The sequence below is a fragment of the Eublepharis macularius genome, chromosome 4, assembly GCF_028583425.1.
Source record: "Eublepharis macularius isolate TG4126 chromosome 4, MPM_Emac_v1.0, whole genome shotgun sequence".
In the NCBI taxonomy this organism is placed as follows: domain Eukaryota; kingdom Metazoa; phylum Chordata; class Lepidosauria; order Squamata; family Eublepharidae; genus Eublepharis; species Eublepharis macularius.
Window position 1 is genome coordinate 153,387,790 of NC_072793.1, and position 20,900 is coordinate 153,408,689.

At 45.5% G+C, this 20,900-nt stretch overlaps 2 protein-coding genes across 3 annotated transcripts in view; both read right to left on the reverse strand.

The window, feature by feature from the left end:
* Window positions 1–4,981, reverse strand: part of IL17RE (interleukin 17 receptor E) — a 29,351-nt gene extending 24,370 nt beyond the window's left edge. Inside the window, exon 1 of the mRNA XM_054978772.1 lies at window positions 4,758–4,981. Coding sequence (XP_054834747.1) covers window positions 4,758–4,877 — 120 coding nt within the window. The 5' untranslated portion in view covers window positions 4,878–4,981. The remainder of the gene's footprint in view (window positions 1–4,757) is intronic.
* Window positions 4,982–18,071: 13,090 nt separating this feature from the next.
* JAGN1 (jagunal homolog 1) lies at window positions 18,072–20,751 on the reverse strand. 2 transcript variants are annotated; one of them, XM_054975257.1, is made up of 2 exons: window positions 20,623–20,751; window positions 18,072–19,384 (listed from the first exon to the last, which is right to left on the reverse strand). In XM_054975257.1, the coding sequence occupies exons 1-2, from the start codon at window positions 20,709–20,711 to the stop codon at window positions 18,922–18,924; spliced, it is 552 nt and encodes a 183-aa protein (XP_054831232.1). In that variant the 5' UTR covers window positions 20,712–20,751; the 3' UTR covers window positions 18,072–18,921. The 2 variants fall into 2 exon arrangements, with proteins under 2 accessions (XP_054831232.1, XP_054831233.1); XM_054975258.1 differs by lacking the exon at window positions 20,623–20,751 and adding an exon at window positions 19,772–19,870.
* Window positions 20,752–20,900: the final 149 nt, after the last annotated feature.

The window sequence follows — 20,900 nt, forward strand, 5'->3', positions numbered from 1 at the left end:
CACACCACTGAAAAAATACTAGCGGTGGTGCAACGGGTTATCACTGCCAGGTTACACAATCAGACATGTGCTTCTGCAGGAGAGGGCAGCAGAATTAAGCAGAAAAGTGGGCAAGATTCCATTTTATAGGGAATCCGTGCTCTGCTCTCCTGAATTGCTCATGAGATTGTTACCAGAACAGCTCTCAAACCACCCTTACCTAGAGGCTTTACCCACTATAAAAGGAAAAAAGCTTACTACAAATTGGCCTTAATGTTTGTGTGACAGACAAACAAACAATCCTTTTTCTATCTTGCACACAGTTGTTAATCTAAAGCAATTATTTGTGTGAACATGGTGAGAAAGCTAGGGAGGGATGAGGGAAGTCAAAAGGCTGGGTATTTTTGAATCTAGAGAGCCTCATTATTGCTAAGAATATTATAGATCAGGGTGGGGTAGATGCTGCCCCCCCTGTGCCTTTGACAGCTGCAAGACATGCAGAAATCCAACAGGTAGAGTGAGTATTCCTTAACATGGTGATTGAAAATTTTTATTTGCTGAATTTCTGTCATTCGTGCAGTTGATCATAGAATCATAAGGTTGGAAGGTACCTCTAGGGTCATCTAGTCCAACCCCCTACACAATGCAGGACATTCACAACTACCTCCCCTCCCCACACTCCCAGTGACCCCTGCTTCATGCCCAGAAGATGGCTAAACACTGTCAGGATCCTTGGCCAACATGACCTGGGAAAAATTGCTACCTGATCCCAAGGTGGTGATCAGCCTTATCCTGGACACGTAAGAAGGGGTCACAAGAACTAAGCACAGGTGTAACCCTTCCTGCCCTCATGATCTGCCTAGGTTCACAGAATAAGTATTGCTATCAGAGGGTCATCTAGCCTCTGCTTAAAAACCTCAAAAGAAAGAGAGCCCACCACCTCCTGGGGAAGCCTGTTCCACAGATAACAGCAAGGAGAACCCTGCCACTAAAAAAAGAGGGGGGCAACCATGCATTGAGGTGGGAACAGCTGGCTAAGCAATCTTCAGGGCATGAGTGTTGGTATGTGGCACCGCCAGGCAATGGCTGTTTTGGGGACAAGGGGGAACAAGCAGATTTTGGGATGGAAGGAATGAGCAGATTACTGTGAAGCTCGTGTCTGCCATTCTACCCTTTCCCCTGCCATTGGCAGGCTTTTGCTGGCATTTTAAAACTGGTAGTAGGTACACCACCATAGCATCACAGCACTGTAGCAATATCTACTACTGATTATTCTAAAGACAGACTAACTCTGATGGCAAGGGGGGAGTGGCGAGCATGAGAGACTACCAAGGAGGGACGCAGCAGTGAGAGCACAATGGGGATTCATCCCTGTGGAGAAGCAACCAAAGAATCTTCTTGTGTTTTGGTTAATGCCCATCATGGTTTTCCCACTGTAATGTCACTTTTCACCCAACAGCACAGAAGATAATCCTTGTTTGCCTACCAATCCCAGATAGAGTTGCCAGCTCCAAACTGGGAAATTCCTGGAGATCTGGGGGGTGAAACCTGGAGAAACCTGGAGAAAGTGGAGTTTGGGGAGGGAAAGGACCTTGGCATGCCAGAATTCCATAGAGTCCACCCCGCAAAGTAGCCATTTTCTCCAGGGGAACTGATCTCTGTGGCCTGGAGATGAGTTGTAATTTCCGGAGATCTCCAGCCACTACCTGGAGGCTGGCAACCCTAATCCCAGATGCTGGCCTAGGTTTCCAAGAAACTTGCCTAGATTTCTGGAAGACTAGACTCCAGTGCAGGCCCACCAGGATTTGTCTGATGACTTACGGTCTTGGGACAGACCAGCACACCTGCCCACCTGAAACTGTCTTACCGTCTGTTTCTGCCAGTCTATCTGCCAGTGTGCTCCCTCCATTTCTGCATGACCTCCTCCTCCCCATTCTGGACTCTTATAAAATTGATAATGTAGAGCGGGCAGTGGGAAAACTTCTCAAAGATCTCAGCAGGGTTTTTTTTCCTTTAAAGGTATGTGTATACGCACACCTAGAAGGAGCATCAGGGAAATCTCCAATGCATTTCACCAAATTCCAGATAGAGGGGACATGGGGCAGATACACATTGCCATGGGGTCTCTCTACACAAGACACCTTACACAGGGACGGTCAAGTGACTTACTTTCTGTGTTCTTATATTCAAGTGTCTCTGTCTCCCTAGTGGTGCATGTGTATCCACAGTGGGAGAACAAGTGTAAGATCTTTCGCTTGATCCTACTCATCTAAGATGTCTTGTGTAGAGAGAGTCATGGAAAAGGAGGAACAGTGAAGTCAGGAAGCCATGCCATACCTGTGACAATACTGTACAGAAAGGAGAGGTTACAATCTGAAAACCTCATTCCCAAATATATACAGCTCTGTGGGGGGGAAATGATGGGTGGAGGCCTTCAGACAGAATATATCTGATCATAGGTGGCACCAAAAGGAAAAAAAGCAGAGAGCTCCAAAAGTGATTGTGTCTTTATTCTTCCTTCCTTCATCAACTGATTAAAAAATTAATATGAGTGCATTTAAAATGGCCTTTCACACATGCAAACTAGTAGATGTTCAAAAGTCCACAAATTTATATATGCAAAATGGGTCCTAAATTTGCAACCAATTGTCGTGCAGATAGGAAGGGGCTGCATGTTTGGCAATACCGGAAAGTGATCAACCTGACATTTTGTCAGACGTGCCAGGGAGTTTGTTCATGGGGAAGCAGCCAATCACTCAAAACCCAGTAACCTGCTCCACACACACACACCCCATCCTCCGTAAGTTTGAAACGGCACCATCCAAGAAAACTTTTAGCTCTTAGTTTTGCTGAACATATAAATGGATCCTAAAGCAGCTGGCTATGCTGTTCAGGTATTGAAAAGGACCTATTGCCAGCTTGCTGGTGGCCAGTCAGCCGAACTAGTGAGCTACTTTGCTGAAATTGGGAGTCTAGTGCCTCCTAGGGATGTTTTGAAATGTTCATATGAAAAAACACACTTCTCTACAAACTACAAGACACTAGTACTGTGTTTTCATTGCCATATAATGTTACTTCCCAAGAGTCAAAATTTTGCATATAAAACATGGCTATTATGCCGTCCAAATAAATCCATTTGGCAGCTAAGCTCCTGTATAGGATACCAGTTTATATACACCAGCAATCGGTACACAAAGGTTGCTTCCACTAAGAGATTTTTCTCCAGGTTCCCCAACCTCAAACTGCAGTGTATTTTTTTGCCTTCATACAACATTCTCATGCTAATTTTCCACATTTCTCTCTGCCTCATTGCGTATTTTCCATTACTTGCTTTACTATGTGCCTTCCTAAAGATCATACTCCAGGCAGATTTGGACACCACGCAGATGGGAATGTAAGATTTTCAGACTTGCCTGTCAACATCTGGCCCTATCCCCCTCCCCCATTTGCCAGCTTTGTTTTTTTAATCAGTAGCAGGTCTAAGGCTATAGCAGAATGTATTTACTAGTGTTCTTTTAAGCCATCAAAAAACCTGCTTGGGGCAAGGGTGGGGATGGTGAGCCAAGGGGATAACAGAGAATCCCTCCAGAGGGCATTGCAATACATTCACAGACCCCATGAGAATGCAGCTGCCATGTAGAAGCAACCTTAGTGAGAAAACAGAAACAGTACCAATGCCTTAGGTAGTATTGGAGAGCACTCATTCTTTACACATGTGGGGAGCTGCCAAGGCGACAGCTGTGTGCATGAATGAGGGGTGACATCTCAAGCATAGCGAGACAAAGGTAGGGGGTTATGGTGTAAGTATACAAGGAGTAGGAAGGGAGCTACCATAGCGGGGTCAGCCTCTGCTTTGGGTTTTTTAAGAGTCTGCCCAGAAATCACATCCTTTAAATATGAAGCCGTGACATGGTATCCCAAATCTGAAGGGGACGCAGCTGACTGCGGTAACTCAGCACAGAAGGGAAGACGCTCAGCACGCATCCAAAGATGTTATCTTCATTATTATTACTTCTCGGGCTCCGAGCTGAGCCTCCGCATTCAAAGTACAGGTGAAACTGAGCATCAAACAAAGCTCTAATGTTCAAGGGGGTGAGAACGGCTAAGAGGGAGCAGCAAGAGATCAGAACTAAAGGGCCCATCTGCCAACAACTCTGCCGCACCTTTATTTATTTTATTGCATTTTTATAACCCACTGTTCTTCTGCAATCAAACACACAGAGGCTGACACAGGCGGTCTCCCATCCAGGCATTACTGACCACCAGCCCCAGCTCTGGTAAACAGACAGCTGCATCACTTGCCCCACAACCCTACTTGGGGATTGATGTACCTGGTGCCGGTCCCCACTTCTGCTGCGCTCCTGGGCACCGCAGCCCTGTTCTACTGCCAGCATTGCTTTCCCCATGCACAACCTCTAGCTCTCTAAACACCACCATATGCACCACCGTAGTGCACAACAGAGCCAGAGAGGAAGCAAGAAGGTCTCCCCAAAACCACTTCTCAAGTTGTCCAAAAAGTAAACACACTTTGAACACAGCCGAGCACAGCAGGCCATCCTTTCTTTACCCCACTCCTCCCCGAAAGCATGCTGCTTGCGTGAGCCTCTCCAGTTCAAGAAACACACCTCGAAGGGTGCGTAGTGTGCAGCTTTTCCCCTTAGGTCCCCATGATCCAGTGCTCAAGCCTTCCAGGCGCCCCCACAGTGAGGATCAGAGTCTTTTCCTCCCTCCCTCCCAATTCCCCCAGCCCCCACACTCCCAAAAGACAAGTTCCTTACAAAGTTGGTGGTGACTTGTGGGCGGCCAAGAGGCAGGTGGGTCCAGGGTGCAGCTGGCGAAAAGGTCAGCAGAAAGGCAACGGGGAGCAGCAGCAGGGCACTGTGTGTGGGGCTCCCCATGGACTGCCAGGCTGGAGCTCAGCTGGGCCGGAACATGGCTGTTGCTAAACAGGCAGATCTCAGCACACCTAGGCCAGGCAGCTGCAGGCGAGTCTCCACCCCTCCTTCTCTCAGGCAGGACGCAGTGCTCTGCCCTGCCTTAGCCTAACCAGACTTGCTGGTCTGCATTCCTTCTGTAAACAACAACTGGGCGGAGACTTAAATATATAAATTCAAACTGTATTATCAGTGCAAAGTGCTAAGTGCAATAAATACCAATACAATAGAAAAATTCATACAGCAATAAATACTACCAACTTGATGATCTGTATCAATATATACAATATATACAAAAATCTTCCACTCTAGTGAGTTGTTACAATAAATACATCAAAACAAGAATATGGCAATTGGTACAGCAGGTAAGGATCTATAACAGCCACCAGTCCAATCCCATATAGGGAATAGTCAAGCCAATGGGCATAGTTGCCGACGGGATGTTGCAAAGCAACTTTCTCCAATACCCGTTTCGTATTTCTTCCTCCTGGGCACTCTGTAGTCTGGTGAACTAAGGGAGTACATATATTAATATTCACATACATTTCTCATATTCATATTGATCTCAATTATACAAAAAAGTAAGTACTCACACTAGAAGGAGCCTGCCATTACATAGCCATACAGTCATTCCATGAAGATAATGATACAGATACTGATCTACCAACAAATCCCCTCTACAAATTCATACTCGTAACCATCTCCAGCTAAAGGCCATTTTCCTTGCGGAGAGTGCAATGTATGCGGGTTAATGGTGAAATTAGAGACCATAGGTATTCGATCAATTAACAAAGTAGCTTTTTCTACGTGTAAAACAACCAATGTGGTCTATGTGGTGCAATGCCCATGCAACATGTACTATGTGGGAAGCATGAAGCGGCAGCTTAAGGTTAGAATCCAGGAGCACCTTTCCAGACTCAGGAATAATATCTTAGAAGCCCCCCTTGTTGCTCATTTCACCACAGTGCATAGTGGGGTTATTGATCTCAAGGTGTCAGTATTAGAGTTGATCCAGGATTCCCCCCATCGAGACCATTCTAGGCAGTTGCTTCAATTGGAAAGCAAATGGATCTTTAGGTTGGGCTCTTTAACTCCCAAGGGACTTAATAACGAACTAGACCTTTCCTGCTTCATTGGGTAAATAATGTTCAGCTGTCCCACTGTTATGTGGGGGTTCTTTGTCATATCTCTGAGAAGACCATAGCCTTTCTTGGATTAATCATTTACAGCCCAGAGGAAGTGGCTAAAGGTTCTTATAAAACCATGAGCAATGTTCTCCATCCCCTTGAGAAAAAATGGTAATGCCTTGCTGGATTGCAGCCCCTGCTAGGCTGCAACCCTGCCCTGTCCTCATAACAACCCTCTGAAACAAGGTATTCTTATCTTTGTTTTACAGAAGGGAGAGGGGAAGAGATTGAGGTGGAAAAAACACTGACGGGGACATTGCCCTGCGTGTGGCATCTGAATGGCTTCTCTTATATAGCTTATATAGTGCCATCCTAAACAGAGTTCCACACTTCTAAGCCAAAGGACTTTTAGAAGGGTGGAACTACACTTAGGATTGAACTCATAGTATTGGGCTCCTCAAACCTGTCATGTCACCTTTTCCAGGAGAACTCCAGCTTAGGAACCCTATCTAGTACTCAGGACAATATGTGCTTTTAGGATATAAAGAAAAAGAACCCCTGCCCTTCACCCGAAGCATCTCAATGAGGGCAGAGCATGCTCGTTGTCCACAGGAGCTAATAAAAGGGGAAGGAATGGGAGGAAGGGGATAAATTGGTCTGCTCCACTTCCTAACAGTATATTAGAACCTGGGGTGTGTAGGCTGCACATCCTCTGAACCCAGTTTTGACACATGTACCCAACTCTTTTGTATAGCAGTGGAAGAAAGAGGTTAAAAAAATACTTTCCTCCACACCCTCAACTTCTATGTTTTGAGTCTAGAAGAGCAGTTTCCTGCTGCACTCGCCGCATTTCAAACCTCAGTGCGGTCAGGGATTGTGCTAGAGTGCTAGACTGCTGAGGTTTCAAACTAGGTGAACAGGAAGCTACTGATCCAGCCCTGAGAGATCACTTGCCTTACACTGTTGCACTAGAGGAGCACTGAGCATCTCCCAGGCATTTCTCCCCCCCGCGGTCCTTTGCAGTCTCCCTCGTTTATCATTATGCCTTCCCATAGCAAAGCTGATAGTCTCACTCAGATCTGTCAACAGGAAAGCAAAATAGGGGCCACTTGCTGTTGAGCTGAGGGCAGGGAGCTGAATATTCAGGGAACTGCCAGGTATTTTTTTTTTAAAGGAAGCAGAAACCTACACAAAATGCCTGGATTACTACTGAGCATGTTTAAGGGCACTTGAACATCAGTTGAGGTAGGACTGGAAATTCAAAAACAGAATGGGGAGGGGAAATTGACCTACTGAAGCCAATGACAGCGTATAATATGGAGAGATTAGGGTCAGGACGGAGGTGTGCATTCCAGTCCTACCTCCACTGGTCCATGATGTAATCCTGTGCAAAACTATACACTTCTAAATCTATTGATTTCAATAAGATTGCATAGTAAAGGCTAAGATCATTTTCAAGCTAAAAGAAGTCCTAGTGGGGGATGAATTAGAACAGAGGGAAAGGGAGAGAGCCCAAATGTCATACAACATGGAGACAGAAAGGTCAAAATACTCACAGTCCTATATTGTCTTGCTCAGATTAGGGGTAGATGAAATGCTTCCTGCTCAGCTAAATTCTGAAGCAAATAAATCCCGTCTTCCTGCCAAATCTGACAGACAGCTGTTCTCCACAGTATTCTTTCAAGGTCGACGCTTACCAATCTGATCGCTGGAGTTTTGTGATTTGAACTCCAGACCATTAAAACTTGGAGTGGGGGGAGCAGAGAGATGGACTGAGGCTGCAGCTCTGGGGGGGAAGCAACTTGCCTCATCCATCTTTTCACCATTTGTGCCCCACCCCCACCTTGGGTTGCCTGCTTTGAAAATACCTGGAGATTTGGGGCCTGTGCCTGGGGAGGGTGGAGTTTGGGGAGGGATGTAATGCCCTAGAGACCACCCTCCAAAGCTGCCATTCCCCTTTAAGGGAGCTGATCTCTGTAGTCTGGAGATCTGGGAGAACTTCAGGCCCCACTTTGAGACTGGTAACTGTACCCTAGGATTGCCAGCCACCCTGCAGGGGAGATCAGTTTCCCTGGAAAAAATGGATGCTTTGGAAGATAGACTGTAAGACATGATACCCCGCTGAGGTCCCTTCCCTCCCCAAACCCCATTCTGCCTGGGCTTCACCCCCAAGTCTCCAGGAATTTCCCAACCCAGAGTTAGCAACCCTACCCCCATCTGAAAACTCGTATTACCTGTGCTCGGGAAAGCAACCTGAATGGAGACACAGGAAATGGTATGCCATAATGAAACTGCTTCCAAACTGTGTGCCTTTATTTTGACCAGAGAGACGTCAGTGGTACTAGGCAACTCATCCTTACCTGGCTTGGTAATACCTCCCATGGGAGATCCTCAAGACGTCTCACAGCTACACCGTAGGCAATGCTGGTTCTCTAATGCTGTTTCCCTACCATCAGGGCAAGATTCAGGATTTGGCTATCAGGAGTCAGAAGCCAGGGATCACAGGCCCTTTAAAGCCCTGGGAAGGCTGTGGAAAAAGGCAGCTGTAACTCTCCCACAACACTTCAAGCCCAATCAACAGTGTAAATTATAAGCATGGTTGCAACACAGAGATTAGAGGCAGGTTACCTGAAGGAAGCCTGGTTTGGGGAGCAAGTGCTCCTGCAAGGCTTAGAGGCAGCATTCCACCCTCCAGGCAGAAGGAGGCTTGAGGGGTGCTAAACTTCTACCAGGAGCTTTTTTGGGTGGCCATTTGTTTAGTTCACTTTCCCTAGAGACCATACAACCTGTATAGCCCCCAGCTAAGCTTAAACCTGCCCACATCTCCTGGCTGCCAGTCATAGTGAATTCTCCTCCTGACCTCATCTGTATCTGCATACAGTCATTTCCCCATCTCCACCCACAGAGAAGTTCATGAAGAACGGGGGAAACTGGGACGGGGCCTGGGTGACCTGGTTTAGCTGAGGTTTCCTGTAAGATTGAGACTCTGAAGGTAATGGGAACACTTGGAGGCAACCTATGTGGTAAAGTAAGCATTCGTATAAAACGCTGGGTCCAAGTGCAGTGTTTCCAATGCTAACTCAAGCTCTGGGGAAGTGGGGGGTATTTCTGGAGATTTGGGAGCAAGGAATGGGAAGGATGGCGTTTGGGGAGGGTCTCAGCAGGGATGTTTCTTCCATAGGAGAAACGGAAGTCCTATAGCATCATTCTGTGCAGCCACTATAGGACTTCTGTTTCTTCTAGACTCTATGGTATACCACAGAGGCTGCCCTCTGAGGGAGCCAGTTCCTCCTGGGCACTGCTCTTTGTAGTCTGGAGATCAATGGGAGAGAGTGTCAGGTCCTACCTTGAGGTTGGCAATCATGTCCAAGTGCCAGAGGCATAGAAAAAGAAGGGAAGCTACCTAGGCTGGCTATAGAGACAGCCCTTCTGGTCCTATCCCACACCCTCATTCCTCTGTGATAATACTACCTTGAATACAAAAGTTACATATAGTGTTACCAAACTCAAGGTGGAGTCTGGACTTCTCCCAGAATTACAAGTTATCTCCAGACTACAAAGATCAGTCCCCCTGAAGAAATGACAGCTTTGAAAGCTATGTTCTATGGCATTATGTCCATACTAAGCTCCCTTCCCAATATTCACCCTCCCCAGGCATTGTCTCAGATCTCCAGGAGTTCTCCAAACCAGAGTTAGCAACCCTGGCTACATCCCAAGGGTACAGAAAAGCACATAGACTGGATGGAGGAGAACGCAGCTTGATGAGAAAATCCCACATACCAGGGAACTCAGGTTTTGTCCAGTTTGGGCCAGTTCCATGCAATAATTCTAGATGCCAAAACATGACTTGAGGGATTAATTTCTAAAAAGGTATTTGGACTCTGAACAGCCTTGAAGAATATCTTCTGGCCTGGAATCTCCTTTCCCATAATCCTAGATAATAATACTTAGAGAGTTCAAAATTCATTACATACATTCATTACATACATTCAGAAATCTTTCGATCAATTCTGCAAAGTAGGCCAATATTATTATGCCCCCCTCCCATCCTGGTAACAGCTGAAACTGAGAAAATATGACTTCCATAAAGTCACTGAGTACATTCAGATTGTGAACAATATTTAAACTAGAGATTTCCTGTCTACAGCTCATGCACTGTGCTATGCTTAAATATCCTTCTGTTTCTCACCGAATGGGTTACTCTCTCTCTCTCTCTCTCTCTCTCTCTCTCTCTTAGCACAGGTTACCTCACAAAGTAGTTGTGAGGATAAAATAGAAGAGAAGAAATTCATGTATGCTGTTGTGGGTCTTCATTGGGGAGAAAAGCAGGGTTAAAATATATATACATAATAATTGAATAATTCCCATTTGAACAGCAGAATGTCTGTTTCCTCCGAGAATTTCCATTTGGATTGGCAACAGAAAGAAGACTGGCTTGGCCTACTCCTGGACCTTCAATAGCTGGCAAATTTTCAAAGATATCATCCCAGGTGTTGCAGTGGTACAATCATTATTTTTATTTACTACTATATGTAAAACCAGGTCCTCCACAGCCTACCTCATTTGAACAGTTTGAGTGTTCAGATGTCTATGGTCCAGGTAGCTTGGTACCACTTTTATCCCTGTAGAATCCTGAAACAGATACGCCCTGGATCCTTATTTCCCTGAAGAAAAGGGAAATCCTGTCTGATGCTACTTCTGTTTCCCCTTTCCAGCTGCATGGTCAAGTTGCGTACACCATTCATGCAAGGGGCATGTATGCGTGTGGATAAAGAAACTGAGTATGCCAATAATCTTCAAATTGTTTTCATCAGCATTGTAAGATTAAAGGCAACTCTGGGCACACGGGAACAGGAAAAGTTGGCAGAGCACGTGAAGGCACTGAGCAATTTGAGAGAAAGAAACAATTATGAATGAAATTGGGCCACCATCAGGAGCCAAGCAGGGTTGCCAGGTTCAGGTTGGGAAATTCCTGGAGGTTTGGGGGTGGAATTTGGGAAGGGTGAGATTTGGGGATGGAAGGGACTTCAGCAGGATGTATTACCATAGATTCCACCCTCCAAAGCAGCCATTTAATCAAGGGGAACTGATTTCTGTGATCTGGAGAGCAGTTGTAATTCTAGGAGATCTCCAGGTTCCACCTGGAGGCTGGCACACCTACTGCCAAGGCTTGAAAGAGGGTCACCCACTGGCTGGAGCCGAGTGACCCATCTACTCCTGCCAGGAATGTGATGTCTCAGGAGATGAGGCTGATCTCCCATTTCCTGTTGGCAGATGTGCTGGAAGTAAAGGAACCACATCTGAGTGGTTGTGCAAGCAACACAGCCCCTCTGGACATTCTTTGCACATGACCCTTTCCTGAGTGGCAAGAAAAGCAAGTACAAATAAAGGGACCCTTCTCTACAACCTTTTCCCTTTGGTGGAAAAGAACTCTGCATGTGCTCAGAGGCACTCAGGTTGCAATACCAATTTCTGATAACAAAAGGCAGCAGCCCTACCCACAGAGTTGATGCACATGAAAACCAGTCCACAGGCACCCACCCTGCAACAGGGAACAGAAACATTGATGATTCCCCAGAGTTCGAAATACATTAGCTAAGAATTTACATACTTATTCAACTGGCAAGTTTTTGAACTTTATAGGATTTTTCTTTAAGCATAAATGTTCACATACCTGTGGCATATTTTGTTTACAAGGGCCCTGGCCCTCAGCAGAGGATTTTTGGGGGTACACAGGGGGGCTGCTGTGAGAAGGGAAAGGTGGGGGTAATCCACTTATACAAGTTCATTCCACTCAGATATTATTATGAACAATTAACTGTTGTTGGAAACAAATAGTTGCTCGCAATTAGGAATTTTTTTAATACAACGGTAACTCTTGAACCAGAATTTTTCTTCTTCATAAAGAAAAATAAACAATATGCTAAGAAATATCAATAATTAATACTGAAATAGTAGGAGCAGTATTTATAGTGTATTGGATATCGTTTGTTTGCTGTTTGCCTAACAAAATGTGTATACTTACTTAAGGTGAGAGAGTCAATTATCCCTAGTAAAGAGATCTGCTTATCAAAAACTCAACAGAAATGCTTAGAAGCTGAATAACATTTGATTCTCAGGTTGTGTATATAACTAATGAAGTTTTCATATACTTCCTGTTTAATCCTTGTGCGAAGTTTAGAATTTATGAGTGTTATCTCAATTTAGATTTCTTATGTGTTGTATATTCATTAGGATATGTATGTTATTAACATTTACAATGATATTAATGTTCATATGTTTATCTTTGGAACATGTTTAATTAATGTTTAAATAATCCATGGATTTGTCTGCAACATATGTATACCAGAGGCATAAATCCTTTCACCCCATAGAAAACTGTGCCTTTTCGTCCTGCTTAAGTAACATTGCTATAGGAATTATACCGTACTGAAACAAAATTACCTCAAGAAAAGTTCTTGCTTTTGTTTTCAATTGAATCTTAAACCTGTCTAAAAGCGAAGCTCACAAGAACTCTGTACTCAGTTCGAAATAGGTGAGGTGGAAATGTTAGTTTCACATATCAGTTTACATTTACAAACTATGTTTCCAAGTGAAAGGTGGATGCATGGTAAAATCTGGATCACAAAAATTGTTGCAAGACAGGGATTTTCTGCGAGCATGTTAGAAAACTACAGCAAATAAACTCCAAAACCACTGATAAGGGAAGGTTAATTATTGGCAAAAGGTGGTCAATTTAATTAAAACTGATTTGCCTTAATCTTAAAACAAACAATCATCCAGTTAATTAAAAAGATTAAGAAGTACAAGGGGGAAGGGATTCCGATAAATAAAATAAAATAAAAAATAATGGAAAACAATTAGCGTCTTTACTGAAATTTAAGCAAGCAAGACCTGATTTAAAGCACATTGATATTTAGGTTATATAAGCGCCGAGTCTCATAACATATGAAACATTCCAGAAAACAAGAAGAGAGCAGTGTCTTTGTTTGCATGAAGATTTTAACCTGCAGCTCTTATCTTATGTGTTCCTTCCATCGAGTCCACTCATGACCCATTACGAGAGTTACCAGCAGGTCTACAGAAAATGTCCTGTCTCTTTAATAAAGGCGTAATGTGCAGAAATAGGCAGCTGAAGGTTTTCACAGCACAGAGGTAAATAACACCACATAGCAAATAAAATCCCCTCAAGCCTTTATTAAAGGAACAGGATTTTTTCCCCCGAGGCAGTTGGCAACCCTATCCACTGAGGGGCTGAAAATGCATACTTGTCCTTACAAATGGGAGAATAAAAAAGTAATATATAATGTAAAAAACACTTCACAATTTTCCATTCATAGATTTTATCACAACAGTCTTATGAGGTAGGCTGAGGGAATGGCTTGTGCAACACTTTACGGCAGAGTCTTTATCTCCCACATATTGAAATCCATTTGTCTTCAGCAAATGCCAGTAGAATATCTGAAAGGTTTTCATTTTAATTTCTGGGTGTGTTAGTGTTAGAGGTGTGGAGACGTGCATTGAGATATATCCCCTTGATTACTTTGTCATTAATCAAACTGTAACCATCTAGGCTATACGTTTCCATATTGCCTAAAACTGGTGTGCAATTAAGCATCAGACAAGCCCAGACACAGATGTGGATTCAATCCATTTGATAATATCCATTGTAATATTTCTCTGTATCAAGCTGCTTTGTTCTGACTGAGATAAGCAGAGACATTTCTTTTTTTTTTTTGGCTTGTTGCTCTAAATCAGAGTTTCTTATGTTTTTGAGCCCAGCTGCGCATTTATTAAAATTCTTTGCAGTGAGATGAATTTTAGATAAATATTCCTGATTTGCTATTACCCACATGGGATGTGTCATCCTGTAGGGTTAAAGAATATATATTTTTTTAAGTGATGGCTTTCCTTACCAGGTCATCCATGGCTGGTTGTGTTTAACAGCCTATTTCCGTGAACTCAGGCCAGCACATTTATTTAGATATTTAAATATTACCTGTTTTTCCACAGAGCTGTGCTCCAATCTAGGTAAAATTACAACCCACTTAGCAAGAATGAGTTGTACATAATGATCTTTTTTTTTTGCCAGCAGTAGGGCACTTCCACTAGTGGAAGACAATTTTTGCTCATTCCTCTCCCACAGCATTTGGGGGGCTGCAATGGAAGGTAGGAAAGATATAATAATAACATTTGATTTATATACCGCCCTTCAGGACAACTTAAAGCCCACTCCGAGCAGTTTACAAAGTGTGTTATTATTCTCACGACAATCACCCTCTGTGGTGGGTGGGGCTGAGAGAGCTCTGAGAGAGCTGTGACTGAGCCAAGGTCACCTAGCTGGCTTCAAGCGGAGGAGTGGGGAATCAAACCCGGCTCTCCAGATTAGAGTCCTGCCACTCTCAACCACTACACCAAACTGGCTCTCCATTCCACAGAGCTGGCTGGATGCAGTCCAGTTTATTTTATATTTTTTATATTTCAATTTATATACCACCCATCCTCAGGGGCTCTGGGCAGTGAACAGTTTAAAATCAATAAAAACAAGAAAACAACAATCCTAAAATCAATATACAAAACAATAATGAAATCAATTAACCAAGTGCAATGGTGGGGAGAACCACCATAGTTTATCTATGGCCCTCTGTGTGTTTTGAGGGAATTACTTTTTCTTTCTTTCCTAGAAAAGCAGGTTTAGCCTGGTAATGCCATGTCACAGGTAAAATGATATTATATCCCCAATTGAAAACTCACATTTCTCATTTAAATTAGAGAAGGCATAAGTGCATTATGCCTGTGTGGAATTAAATAACCCCTTCCATCCGTAATTTTCCCCCTTCCATTTTAAATTTTTTGAAAGGCTATGCACCTATAAAACTGCAAGATATGCAGAATAATAAAACCCCTTTTCATTGTGATTTTGGCACTCCTATCTCATGTACCAGGACAGTGTGCCATGAGCAATCCACTCAATACACATCACCATTTTGCTTGAATTAGTTAATGCACGTATTTTCCTGCTTCGGGATATGAGGAGCGAATAGACATTGTGGCAGTTCCTGGTACTCCTACACCTGCATTGAACTATTTGTATATATAAGTTGACTATGACTGTTAAAGCTTGGCTACTCTACGATAATCTTGGGAGTCACCTCAGGGCTAGAGATTAGTGAAGTGTCTGAACTGGTTTAGCCTCTATAATAATGGGGATTTTTTTTTTATTGGATGACTGTCCTCACATTATATTATAACCTGAGCCCTGGGGTGGGTTAGGTCTAAATAAATAAATGATATATGGAGAAATTGTGTCCAGGTTCTTGCCTCCTGGTTCCAAACAGCAAATCAAATGCCTCAGCACAATGTATCTACAGAAAACAACGGGCAAGGGAGAAACAGCAAGGAAAGCCACAGAGAACAGATAAGCGGCAAAGAAAGCAGACATCATTGCGGTGTTTTGTAGCCACTAAGGAACAAAACCACCAGAAGCTTAGCAGAGGGAAAGTTATAACAAGCACACAAAATCAGAGAGCGAAAAACCATGGGTGGGGAGGATCTTAACTTTGAAAAAGCGTGGGTGAGGGGAAGTTTCAGGTATAAAAACATCAAATGTGAAAAAACAGTGGGGGGGGCCCAAATAAATTTACATCCATGTACATATGTGTGTGTGTGGGTGTGTATGCATGCGTGTATATAGTATAGCTAGTTTCCACCCCCATACATATATTCATAAAAGTGTATGAGACCACCTTATTTACTTAGTCTCATTTGTATCCACACCATTACAAAATTGTAACAGACTAGCAACAGAGCTCATAGTATGGAAAAATACAACAGGCTCTAGAAAACTGATTTGGCAAGGCCCCACTGTGGGGCCTTCGGAGGGCCTCTCCGCCATGCTGTGCCTCTCTGCCACCTTTGTTGCTGCTGAGGGGCCTTGGGAGGGCCGTACCACAACACCGGGCCTCCCTACCACCTCCGCGGCCCCTCAGAGGCGTAGGGTTGCCAGGCCTACTTACCCTCCAGGCGGAAGACCTGGCACTCACCTTTGGGCTGCCCCAGCAACGCTCCCAGGCTCTGCAGGGGCAGGGCAAGGGGCCCTGGAGTGCGCTTGTGCTCCTCAGCGGCCCAGTTCAGGCTATTGCAGAGCCTGGGAGTACTACTGGGATGGCGCAACAGGCCCTGAAGCACTCCTGTACTCTGCAGTGGGCTGAATTGAACCTGTTTCAGGCTGAATCAGGGTGCTTTAGAGATCGGGAGCGCTGCTGGGGTGGCGCAAGGGGTCCTGGAGCACTCCTATGCCCCACAGTGGCCTGATTTGGCCCAAATCAGGCTGCTGTGGAGCCCGGGAGCGCTGCTGAGGCAGTGCAAGGGATCCTGGAGCACTCATGTGCTCTGCAGTAGCCGGATTTGGTCTGAATCACACTGCTGCAGACACCGGGAATGCTGCCGAGGTAGTGCTTGGGGCCCTGGAGCATTCTTGTGCTCCATAGTGGCCCGATTTTGCTCGTATTCGGGCTGAATCAGGTCGCTGCAGAGCCCAGGAGCACTGCTGGAGCAGCACAAGGGCCCCACCGCAGCTGGTGGTGGAGGCCTCCTCAGGGGCTCCGAGGCAAGCCGTGTTGCCCAGGACTCACCTTTTATCCCCGCAGAGGGGCATGCGAGTGCACTTGCGGAGGGATGAAGTCATTGCCAATAAGGCTTGCCTTTTATATAGTAGGATAATGTGCTTTCCTGGTAAAGCAATGGTATTTAACCATTCGTCGTGTCAATTTGTGATCCCAGATACCTGCTGTTTTCTTTCACATCTTTTTCTGTGCCAACCTGTTGCAAGATTACATCAGTTCTACACCACTTCTACAGGGAGGAAAAAAAACCCTTTAATTTTGCTACAAGGTATTCGCCGAAAAACGGAAGGCTGGTTTACTAAATTTCCTGGCCTCTTACAGCTGAATGAGTTGACAGCCCAAACCTTCTATTCCTGCAAAACTTGTAGTCTGCTTAGTGGAAGCAGAATGCAGCTGCATGTGTCCTTATAAGGACACCATATAAGGCACATGTAACTCCTGTTATGTCAGCTACGCTGGGTCTCTGTGGAATTCTGGATCAGGTTCAAGGTTAACCTATAAAGCCCTTAACGAATTGGGACCAGCTTATCTGCCAGACCACCTTTCATCATGTTCCCTGGAGGGTACTTAGGTCAACTGATAAACAGCTGTTGGTGGTCCCTGGCCTCAAGGATGCTCATCTGGTCTTGACCAGGGTCAGGGCCTTTTTGGTCCTGGCACCCCTCTGGTGGACCTCTATTGCTGGAAACCAGGGCCTGGCAGGATTTACTATCTTTCTGCCAGGCCTGCAAGACAGAGATGTTCCTCCAGGCATATCGAGTTCGGGGCTGGGTGAGCTCCTTTTTTGACAGTCTCCTGTTGAGTGGAGAATGCAGCCCCCTCCTCCTGATCATCTGCCAACCCACCTAACAGGCATGCCATCACCCATACCATGGGTTGTACTGGATCAGGTTTCGGCATATGGGTCGCTGTTAAAAGTTGCTGCCTCTGGCACTGATTTTTATGGTTTTAATGTAACTAATATATTTAATGGATTTTAATGTGACTTTTTATTGTTGTCACTTGCTCTGAGCCTGCTTGTGGGGAAAGCAGGTTATAAATTTAATGAAATAAATAAAGATCCTTCCTTACTACTGTTGAGATCTGAGGCATCTTTAAGCCAGATGTAGAGCCTAAGCCACGGCAAATATAGGAATGAGAGCGGATTGTAGGTTTTCTCCCTTAGGCTCAGGCTATTTTAGTATAGATCTGGGCTCTAATTGGAAAGGAAGTCATGTTCACACATCTACTGTGCATGTCTTTTGCCCACAGTAACATTCTGCGTCCCTAAAAAACCCTGCCATCCACTCCATGTTCTTCCTTTTGATCCCCAAGGCATGGCAGGTGCAAGGAGGAATCCAGTTGCACCCACACTAGCTAGATGCATCCACCACTCCCACCCCTCACAAAAGATCCACGACACACACTCCATTCAGCTCTTTATTGGTACTGAAGCACATAGGAGGGATGTTGAAATTCAGTGCCTGGGAGGTGGAGGAGGCAGCCACTGTCTCGGGGTGGGGGCACCTCTGCTGCTTAAGAAAAAGGGAATGTTTGAGCAGGGATGGAACCCTAAAGCAGTGATGGTCTACATGAGCATGGAAAGCAGGCCAGGGACAGAGATGCAGCATCAGTCCACCAACCAGTCCTCTGTTGGTGAGCAAAGAGGAAAAGCATAGCATGACCACATCTGGCTGAAAGCACTTCCTTCCTGGCAAAAATCAGCAGTGCATGAGGTCTTCTTCCACCACATTCTTGGGGTGGGGTGGGGGAATCACTGCACACTCTCGCTGCAGGGCTGAAGCCTAGAGCATTCCCTACTGAGAGTACGAGGATGAGCATCTGCAAGGGATTTCCACTTCACCCTGAAATATCATCCCACCCAACTCCTACGTCACAGGCTACAGCACAGCTGAAGACAACGGCAATGGCCAATCTTCTTACATTTGAAGATGCCTGTGCGTGGTTCAACATCCTGTCCACTCCCTGTGAACTCCCAGCACCTTCAGCAGCATCCAAGGCAGCAGCTGCCTCTCCTGAGGGCAGAAGATCCCTTAAATCCCTCCGGAGGAAAGTTGTCCATATTGTGTGTCTCCCAGCTCTAGCTGGAAGAGACTTAGATATGGCTCAACTTTCACTCAGCACAGAGACAACTTTTGGCATCACTTGCCAAGACACAGATGGCAAAGAACCCACTCCACCTTTGCCCAAGTCTGGCCCCTCCAGCTCCCAGCCCAGAGACAATGTTGCTCAAGCATGCAAATCCCAACCACTTCTTCATTTCTTCTTCTTCTCCTGAGTGCTGGTAAACCAAGAGTCCAGTAGCTTTTTGCTGTAATAAAGTTGCCAGCCATGAACTTGCACAGCAATCACCACCAGCAAGTACATTACTGAGACAGCAGAGAAGCCGAAGATGAAGCGATAGGCCTTGCCATGACGGTAGAGCTGCTGGGCCATAGGGAACATCTCCATACTGCCATAGATGAGGGGCGCCACTGAGAAAAGGCCCGTACTGATCATGGAGAGAACCAGGTAGCTGATGTTGTTTCGGGGGAAGGAGAGGAGGCCAAACAGTGAAGGGATGATACTGAGTAAGTAAGGGTACTCCCACTGGTAGGGCATAGCCACCTGGTCGTGGGGCAGCATCTTGAAATGAGCAACACACATCTGCGTTGCCACCAGCAGCCACAGTGCCACCTGGATGTAGATCAACTTCTTAATCTCATACTTGAGGGACACACTGCAGGAAGGAGAAAAAGAGGTGACACAGGAGAGCCAACGGCCAACGTTAAAGGTAATCACAAACTCAGTGCTTGCATAGTGGACATACCAACAGTGCCACCTTAAGCAGACATACACCCTTCTAAGGTATTGAAGTGAATGAGCTAAGAAGGGTGCAACTCTGCTTAGGATTGCATTATTGATCAAGGAGATCAAGTAAAGAGCATAGGCCAGAAGAAATATGTTAACTTTCCAGATATTATTAGATATTATGCTGTGGTCCAAGTGGGGGAGGTTGGGGGGGGGGACAAGACACAAAGTGTCTTATTAACCACACTTCCTTTGGCATAAACAGGGCACAGCACAAGGCAGGTGCAACTTACAGAGAAATTCTTGTGCAACTTACAGAGAAATTCTAAGCAGTCCACTGTACCATCTCCGAACTCTACTGCCCTTTGGTGCTGTATGCGTACACCAAGACTTGTTCCCTGAGCCAATAGAACAATGAAATGGTGAACTTTCCCCAATAAAATCCCTCAGTCGTATTTCTAAGTTATAATTAGTAATTTCTACAGCATTTTAAAAGTGTAAAATGCTTTGCTAGTGTCACATTCTTCCTCCTTACAGCAACCCAGTGTGTGCCATCCATTTTACAAACGAGGGAGTGAAGGGGGAGATCCTCCAAGGTCATCAACAGAACCATGACAGGGCTGGCACAAGCAAGGATGAAACACTGATACAAACAAGAATATTTCAGCATCCGCCACAGAAGTTGTATGGTGCTCTAACAATCAAGGGTGATGTACTTTGCATGTGTCATGGGCAGCAAGCTGTTTCCGACTTATGGTGATCCTATGAATTAATGACCTCCAAAATGTATTAACTAGGTCATGCACAGGAGTTTACACAGTGACTACAAACAAATAAGCAGCACTATACTTCTCCCTCTCCCTGAAAGATGCAGCAACTAGAGTTACTAACTCCGGGTTGGGGAAAAGTTCCGGAGATTTGGGGGCTGAGCTTGGGAAGGGTGAAGTTTGGTAAAGGGAGGGAGCTCAACAGGAACGTGATACCATAGTTTATTTTCTCCAGGGGACCGGATCTCTGTGGCCTGGAGATCAGCTGTAATTCTAGGAGATCGCCAGGTCCCACCTGGAGGTTGGCAACCCTTGGGGCAGAGGCGGGAAGACGCAACCCAACAGGCCGGAGCGGGGCACTCACGCGCCAAGCGCACACCGCCCGCCCTCGCGCCCCCACCTCATCTGGTAATGCTCGGCCACACGCTCCCGGTGCCGGAAGTCGCTGCCATCAGTCCCCGCGGCGCGAGGTCCCGCGCGGGAAGCCATCTCTCACGAAGGGCGGAAAACAAGCGCCGGAGAACAGGGCGAGAGGGGCGCGCATGCGCAAAACCCCACCGCGCCTTCCTTCTGTTGCCCATCTACCCTTCTCTTAGTGCTCTCTCTATGTCCTCGGAAGATACCTCTCTATGGTTAATGAAAGCCGGGGGCGGGATTTGACTGGCGTCGCAGTAATCA